The following is a 9,457-nucleotide window of genomic DNA, read 5'->3' as shown; positions in this document are numbered from 1 at the left end:
GATACTTGGGTGATATTGAAACAGGAATTTCAAGGTAGGGAGAAAACGATAGCATTAAAACTCCAAGTCTTATGGAAAGATTTTGACAATCTAAAGATGGAAGATCGAGAAAAGGTACAAGATTTTTCTTCTCGTGTTTCTACTATTGTCAATCAAATAAAAAGCAGCGGAGATGAAATCAAAGACAAAAAGGTTGTTGAAAAGGTTCTTCGAAGCCTTCCTCAAAAGTTCGATCATGTTGCTGCTGCGATTGAAGAATCAAAAGATTTGTCCAAGATGACAATATATGAGTTGACTGGATCTCTTCTAGCACATGAGCAAAGAATTAATCGCTCTTGTACTCCATCAACTGATCAAGCCATCAAATCCAAGCAAGTACCAGAAGCATTTTCAAGAAGTCATCACAACAAATTTGGTAAGAAAAATGAGAAGACATTCGGTTGGAAAGGCAAAGAACCACAACAATCGAGTGATTCTTATTCATGTATCATTTGCAAGAAATCAAATCATGAGTCAAAAGATTGTTATTTCAAATACAAAAGATGCAAAATCCCTAATCATTCTCAAAGGGATTGTCAATTTCAAAATCATGAGAAGAAAGAAGATGATGCAAAATTTGTGAAAGAAGATTATGACGTTATGTTTGTTTCTATAAATGGTGAAGAGAAGTCAAAAGGTCGATGGTATCTTGATAGAGGTGCTAGCAACCATATAACCAGAAATAAAGATATGTTTGTGGAGCTCAACTCAGACATTACTTCAACCGTTGTTCTTGGAGATGGTTCTTATCAAGATGCGAAAGGAAAAGGAACCATTGTTGTTCCAACTTCGGGAGGTAATAAAAACCTTATCACGGATGTTCTTTATGTCCCTAATATTTCATATAATCTTCTTAGTATTGGACAACTTATTAAGAAGGACTTTTCGGTATATTTTGATGATGGAAGATGCAAAATATTTGACAAAAAGAAGAATGTGGTTGTGATAACTGTCGAAATGAAAGATAAGACTTTTTCTCTAACGTTTCCATTGAAAAGTGATTGTGCTTTAAAAGTGGAAAATGAAGATTTTTCAAAACATTGGCATCTTCGATATGGTCATCTAAATCAACGGGGACTTCAACTGCTAAAAAACTAAAACATGGTGGTTGGACTTCCTTCTATTCAAGTGATGAATGATATATGTGAAGGTTGTATTTATGGAAAGATGCACAAGCTCCCATTTCCCAAAACTACATGGCGAGCAAAAGCACCACTTGAACTTGTCTATTCTAATATATGTGGCCCGATGCAAACTCCTACTCCTAGAGATAAGAAGTATTTCATTCTCTTTGTTGATGACTATACAAGAATGATGTGGATTTATTTCCTTAATCAAAAGTTCGAAGCATTTTCTATTTTCTTACGATTCAAGTCTCTAGTTGAAAAGGAAAGTGGTCATATAATGAAGTGCTTGAGAACTGATCGTGGAGGAGAATATCTCTCAAATTCCTTTACGGAATATTGCAAAGAAAATGGTATCAAAAGACTATTAACCGTCAGTAGATCTCCATAACAAAACGGCGTAGCTGAACGAAAAAACCGTACTATTGTAGAGATGGCGAGAAGCATGCTGAAAGGAAAGGGAATTCCAAATCTATATTGGGCCGAAGCTGTTCACACAGCTATATATATTCTCAATCGATCACCAACTAAAGAGGTCAGAAATAAGACTCCATTTTAAGCTTGGTATGATAAAAAGCCCTTCATTGATCATTTTAAAATATTTGGGAGTATTGCTTATGCTCTAATCTCATCTCAAAGTCGGGAGAAGTTTGAAGAGAAAGGGCAAAAACTTGTGTTCATTGGCTACAGTGATGAATCCAAGGGATATCGATTGATGAATCCATTGACCAACAAAATTATTGTATCTCGAGATGTTGTTTTCGATGAAAAAGCTACTTGGAATTGGAAGGGGAAAGAAGTTGAAGACATGGGATCACAACCATTTACTGATCCAATTGTATCCCAAGCTAGTACAACCCAAGTAAGTACATCCCAAGCTAGCTCATCTCAACCTTGTTCAGAAGACTCGAAATCTGATTCGATAGTCCTCCAAGAAAGACCCAAATGGTTCAAGACATTTATGATGAAATTGAGTTTGGATTGTTTTCTTGTGAGCCACAATCATTCCAAGAAGCTTCTCAAAAAGAATATTGGCAAAAAGAAATGAAGGACGAGTTATCTACAATTGAGAAAAATTCAACATGGGAACTCGTGGACTTTCCAGATGGAAAGAAAACTATTGGTTTAAAATGGGTCTACAAAGTAAAGTACAGTGAGGATGGTTTGATTCAAAAACATAAAGCTCGACTTGTCGCAAAGGGTTATTCTTAACAACCGGAAGTTGACTTCTCAGAAACTTATGCTCATGTTGCAAGAATGGAGACAATCCGTACTTGTGAATCCATTGCAGCTCATTTGGAGGTAAATATATTTTAACTTGATGTAAAATCAGCTTTTCTAAATAGAGAAATTCAAGAAGAGGTGTATGTTGAGCAGCCCGAAGGTTTTGTGATCAAAGAAAAAGAGAAGAAAGTTTATCGACTAAAAAAAGGCATTGTATGGGTTAAAGTAGGCACCCCGAGCGTGGAACAGCAAAATCAATAGTTATTTCATCAAGAAAGGCTTTAATCGAAGTACAAGTGAATCATCTCTCTATGTGAAGACTATTGATAAAGATTTCTTGATTGTATGTTTATATGTAGATGATCTCATCTATTTTAGAACAAACAAAACTATGGTGGCAGACTTCAAGAATCAAATGATGAAAGAATTTGAGATGACAGACTTGGGACTCATGAAATATTTTCTTGGTATACAAGTTAAGCAAATTCCAGGAAGAATCTTTCTATCTCAAGAAAAATATATTGAATAATTTATCAAGAAATTCAATATGAGTCAATGCAAGTCCCTCTCCACTCCTATGGCGTTGAATGAAAAATTTCAAGTTAACGACGATGGTGAGAAAGCTGACTCAACTACATATAGAAAGTTGATTGGTTCCTTAATCTATCTCAACACAAGACCGGATATCACACATTCGGTAAGCTTGCTTTCTAGATTTTTGAATGAGCCAAGTCAAATTCATTTTGCATCCGCAAAAAGAATCCTTAGATATCTTAAAGGCACAAAAACTCAAGGCATTGAATTAAAAAAGGAAAGTGAATGTAAGCTGGTTGGTTATACAGATAGTGATTGGGCAGGCTCGATTGATGATCGAAAAAGTACCTCCAGTTATATCTTTTGTCTTGGATCAAATGTAATATCATGGAGCTCAAGAAAGCAGAAATCTGTGGCATTGTCATCAGCCGAAGCAGAGTATATAGCATGTACTGATGCAGCTTGTGAAGCTGTTTGGCTTCAAAGAATTTTAAAGGACATGAAGTTTTAGCAATGTGAGCCGACAATTATTCATTGTGACAATATGTCAGCTATTGCAATAACAAAGAATCCTGTTTTTCATGCTCGGTCCAAACATATTGAACTATGACATCATTTTATTCGAGATTTGGTTATTCAAGAAGTAATTTCCATGAAGTTTATCAAGACAGAGGATCAGCCAGCAGATATCATGACCAAAGCCGTCATGATTGAGAAGTTCGACAAATTCAAGAAGAAATTCAAGATTACTAATTAAGAGGGGGTGTTAAAAATAATAAATAATTAATAATCTTGGAAAACATTTAATGTGATGGTGAAGTTCAATTGTTGAAGATGAAACGTGAAAGAAGATGAAGCTCAAGAGATGCATTGTTTAGTGTCATAAATTGTATTTAATTTGAGTTCTAGATCCTTCTATCTTATCTTTTAAATTGAGAGTCTCTCATTAATTTTTCATATATCAAAATTAAGTGAGTTGTAGCTACTTAAGAATTCTATCAATAAAATCTTATTTTCTTAGTTATAATATTTTCCGCACCAACAAATTTGGTATCAGAGCAAGGTTACGTTTCAATCTTGAAATGACATCTACTCTATTCTCATACTCTCCAAGTCAAGTTCCTATCTTTGAAGGCGAATTCTATGAATTCTGGAGCAGCCAAATGGAAACATTTTTCATATCCTTAGGTCTTTGGGATATGATAGATGAAGAAGAACTCGATGTGCCCGATGAAGACGACGAAGGATACGCGAAATTTGAAAAGAATCTCAAAAAACGAGATGCATTAGCTTTGCGCTATATTCAACAAGGAGTTGGGAAAACCATATTCCCTCGTATTTTTGGAGTAAAAAAGGCTCAAGATGCTTGGGTGATATTGAAACAGGAATTTCAAGGTATGGAGAAAACGATAGCATTAAAACTCCAAGCCTTATGGAAAGATTTTGACAATCTAAAGATGGAAGATCGAGAAAAGGTACAAGATTTTTCTACTCGTGTTTCTACTATTGTCAATCAAATAAAAAGCAGCGGAGATGAAATCAAAGACAAAAAGGTTGTTGAAAAGGTTTTTCGAAGCCTTCCTCAAAAGTTCGATCATGTTGCTGTTGCGATTGAAGAATCAAAAGATTTGTCCAAGATGACAATATATGAGTTGACTGGATCTCTTCTAGCACATGAGCAAAGAATTAATCGCTCTTGTACTCCATCAACTGATCAAGCCTTCAAATCCAAGCAAGTACCAGAAGCATTTTCAAGAAGTCATCACAACAAATTGAATTTTCAAGAAGTCATCACAACAAATTGAGTTGATGGTAGTTGATCCTTTGACAAAAGGCATGTCAGTTAAGAATTTCAAGAATTATGTAGTTCGAATGGAACTTAGTCGCACAATATAATTATACGTACAATTTTAGTTTAATAAAACTCTTACTCTATTTAATATTTTTCATATTGTTCTTGCACATATGCACATATTTATTTAGAAAAATATTATTATGTTTGGACTAGAATAAAGATATTGTTGATTTTTATGTTTAAAAATGATGAGAAATTTGATATATAATAATAGATGAAATATAATACCTAATTTTAAATAGGAATTTATTGTCATGATTCATATATTTAATTTTCTTTAAGATGAATATCATGTTAATGGACCAAGTGGGAGAATGTAAGTATTAATTCAAGTAACAATAAAATGTAATACAATAAGGTGTAAATTATTTTATTTTATAATGTGTACAAATTAATTAATTTGTACATTGAAACTTTTGGAATTACACATTAAATTTTGAGTGGTTATACTCATTGTGATATTTAATGTATTTTAATTCATTCTAATTAAAATCACACATTGAATTGTATTTTTATAATAATCTTCCTAATGTCATTTTAATGAAATTAAATAAAATATGGTCCATTTAGTTTATATTTATGCAAATAAGTAATTAGAGTTATTTGATGGAAATAACTTTATAAATATGCCTTATTATCTTTAGAGGTCCCCAAGCCGATTTCTTCTATTAAGAACTTGCACCATTGAGAGTTGAGAAAGACAAAGGGTATAGAAGAATTCTAAAGACCTTCAGATGTGTTAAAAACGTCGTTTGTGGGAAAAATTTGAGGCTCATCGACGATTATCGAGAGACAAACAATGGTTGGATGTAAGTGTTCAATTCAATAACCCTTCCACTATTCGATTTATTATTCATAAAAAAATTTCTGAAATCATTAAATCGATTTTGGTTTGAAAAGATTTCTAACATGTATATCATATTGATTCAAAAAGATTACAATGGACAATGAGAACTTACTTTAAGCATAGAAGTATGCTAGAAGAAGAAATGCATGTGTCAAAAGCGATTCAATGTAGGTGTCTTCACTAGAGAAGGAGCAAACTCGTAAGAGAAATCGATCTTTGAACTTTCTCGCTAGGTAAAAGATATATCAAATGTATCTCTCTAGATTTTTAACAAATGATCTACCTCAATGTGAGGAGTAACATGTTTATACCCAAAGGCAATGGATATGTCAATTTCACTTCGGTTTAGTAAGTCGAATGAGATGTGTCTCAGGAATGGGTAGCATTTAGGTTGAATGGACTAATTAGGTAACTCATCAAACTATATTATTCAACTTGAAACAATTTGTTTCATGTCGTGTAGCCTAAGTTACAATTTTTTAAAGTTCAATCTCTTTTCAGTTTTGTCCACGGCTAACTTGTTCGGACATAAACTTTATCGATGTCTCCTTATCAGCTAAGCTAAGGATCAATTAGGGGTTGGAATTGTACCATTGTAAGGTGTGTCTCTTGGCTACAATTTTGGTAGTAAACTCATTGACAGAGATGTGTTGTATCTCATTAAATCTTCAATTGAATGCAAGTTATCCATTTCGGTAACACTTCAATATGGGCAACCCCATGTGGGCTTTGGGTCAAATTCGTTGCCTACATGGTGTCAAAAGAAAGGTAAGAGGAAGACCTTTCTAATGGGTCATAGGCTCAAAATGATTGAGTACATAAGAGTTTATGGCTCTTAGAGTGGAACTTATCATATATTAACTTTTGGAGTTGAACTGTGTCCATCCAATGCATTGTTTCCAAATTTCATCGAGCTTGGGACACGAAATCAATTTTGGGTTGAACACGATTTTAGAGGGCCCTCTAACATTTCCAACTCAACTAGAATCACTCAAAGGTTAAAAATTGCGCCCGGGAAATTTTGATATAAAAATGTGTCAAGGTCAGACTTCATGATGAACACCTCTCACTATTTTCGAATGTCATAAAGATCTAACATTCTGATTCAATGTTCGTTTTCGCAGATGGATAGAGGACTCTCGTATCTTTCCAACCCATCTAGAATCACTCAAAAAAATTAGGAAATAATCTCAATGGAGCGTGTTTATTGAATGATAACATTGTACTATGTTTTGGACGTTTGAATAACCAAATCAAGAACAATGTTCTTGGCATTTAAAGATTTCAGTGGCTGAGTGCAGAGCCTCCGATGATCGGCGATGACGACGATGACGACGATGTGACCTGTGGTGGGAAATCTATTTTGACATTAAAATTCGAATTTCAAATTTTTTATTGTCTTTTCTATTTGTGAATGGAGTGTTTTTCTAAAAAAATAATATTATAGTCATTTTTGTGCTTCTTCGACATTCTGGACATTATACATTTATTAGCTTTTGCGGATTTTGTGTTTTACAAAAATAATATTGCATTAAGACTAAATTTCAAAGAATGACCTTGGGGAGACCTGTTTGTTATAAATGTCCAATAGAAATATTATACTCAAAATGTCACATTTTTTAAATTGATAGTTTGAGTATATTTTAAAAGTGGAAATAGGTCAAAATTGGTCCGTTCGAAAATTATTTATTTATTTTGTATATTCTGATCGTTTATATTTATTTTAATTGTTTGAGTGTAAAAATGGGCGACAGACCAGACGATACTATGCATAATCGAAAATTTCAGACTCTTTCCTAGAATTCAAACAATTTTCCCCGCTCCTCAAAAGCCCACAAGAACGGAAATAGAGGCGGGAAGAAGTCCAGGTCAAGCAAAAGGGTTTAGTGAGAAGCTAATGAAAGGTCTGAATGTTTCTAATGAGTTTGGCAGAGTAGACAAAGAGAAAAGTTATGCACTTGTAGAAAAGTATCAGGTGCTTTCTGAAAGTTAAAAAAAAAATATTCATATTTGTTCTTTTAATTTCTAGCTTTTATTTTATTATTCTTTATATTTAAATCCCCTTAACCATTTCCTAAAATTTACTAACAAATAGTAAACAGTTAAAAACAATATATTTAACAAAAGTATTTTTTTTATTTCATTTAGGACATGTTTGACCCAACTTTAAACATTTAATTTCATTTTTCATCCATAAATGGACTATAAAACTTCCAAACAATTTTAGGATTGATTTATTTATAATCATAATATTAATGTGTGAATATAATAAATTTTTAATTTCCTTTTAAAATATATTTTTAATGTTTAAGGTATTAGTTTTTTTAATTGTGAATAATTAATATAATCTTTAAATAATTATCAATAACTTTATATCTAGTCTTGGGAAATAAGCTAGATGTTTTAGACTAGTTATACCTCGGTAAATAAACGAAAATAAGTGTAAAATATTTTTAAAAATTGTCAAATTATTAAAATAAAAACTGTTTCTAATGGGCGTGTGAGACATAGTTTCGAGACTTTTTCTCACATTTAACAAAGTACTTAACCCCTAAAAATATATTTTCTAATGGCGTTATTGTTCATCACGTCAAAATATTTATTTTTTTGACTTTGTGGAAAAAATTAGGTGACGACTTTTAGGTCGCAAACTGATTTTTAACTAATGTCCCGATTTAATTTAATTATTTCAAAATATTCGAGAAATTTATATCTTTATATTTATTTTTAAAATTCAAAAATTATTTATCAGGCGAACGTTTAAAACAAACGTACATCTCTTGATTTGACTTGGTTTTCATCTAGCATCATAATCACTTCGTTGTGGCATTCGTCCAACTTTGTTAGTGAAACAACGTGGGATCTGTCCAACATTACTCTCTATTTAAATTGGTTCCCATCCAATAATATTTTACTTCAGTGAGGTAGCTACCCAACGTTGGTAATAAAATAGTGTACGTATGATCTGACATACATCACTCTCGAGATATTTGGTTCTCATCTAACATCGTAATCACTTCGACAGGGCTTCCATCCACTACAACAAAAAAGACTTTTGGCGACGCTTAAATAGACTTCTGCCAACCCTTAAAAGCGTCGCCAAAAATATCACCGACACTTATTTTTGCGTCGCCAGAAGCAGGGTGGGCGCAAGTTATAACGACGCTTAATTTAAGGTCGGTAACCTTAATTTAAGCATTGCTAAAAGTATATTTAATTTTTAACCATCCTTTATATTATAATATTGATTTTTTTTGACAAATTTTTTTGAATTTTTTTTTTAAATTTTTTTTTTTAAATTAATAATTATTATGAAAAATTATTCATACTAATTATTGACATGTTTAATTATAACAAAATTAACACAAATTCACTCAACAAAATCTTTTCATAATCAAAAGATTCAAAAGATCTCAAACTAAATAATTTTGAACAACAAAGTTGAAATAAAAAACTGAAAATAGATAATTTTCATCTACTTGATCTTCTTCTTGAGCCTCCACTGCAATTATTTAAAAGAATATTCTTTTAAAGATAAACAATAAAAAATATATATTGATGTGAATTAAATATAGACAATTTTTGGAAAAAAAAAACTGATTGATGTGTCCACATTTCTTCTTCCAACCGTTGACAACTCGAGTATGAATACTTCAATCAGCCATCAATACCATCAAAAGAAGAAAAAAAACAAATACAAATGATTAATTTTCGTTCTATAGTAATATAACTTAAACAAAAAAGTATAAAACTTTCATATAAGCAAATCAATCATATAAGAAAAAACATCTAATATAAGAAGATAAAGAATCACAAGATTCGCACGTCTAATAT

General features: G+C 32.1%; 1 protein-coding gene across 1 annotated transcript; it reads left to right on the top strand.

The window, feature by feature from the left end:
• The first annotated feature begins 2,934 nt into the window (after positions 1 to 2,934).
• On the top strand, positions 2,935 to 3,432 carry LOC124913379 (secreted RxLR effector protein 161-like). The gene has a single exon (XM_047453964.1). The coding sequence runs from the start codon at positions 2,935 to 2,937 to the stop codon at positions 3,430 to 3,432; it is 498 nt and encodes a 165-aa protein (XP_047309920.1).
• The last annotated feature ends 6,025 nt before the right edge of the window (positions 3,433 to 9,457 follow it).

The sequence above is a fragment of the Impatiens glandulifera genome, chromosome 8 (assembly GCF_907164915.1).
Source record: "Impatiens glandulifera chromosome 8, dImpGla2.1, whole genome shotgun sequence".
NCBI classification, from domain to species: domain Eukaryota; kingdom Viridiplantae; phylum Streptophyta; class Magnoliopsida; order Ericales; family Balsaminaceae; genus Impatiens; species Impatiens glandulifera.
Note: the sequence above shows the minus strand (reverse complement) of the source record. Positions and strands in the feature narration are given on the sequence as shown.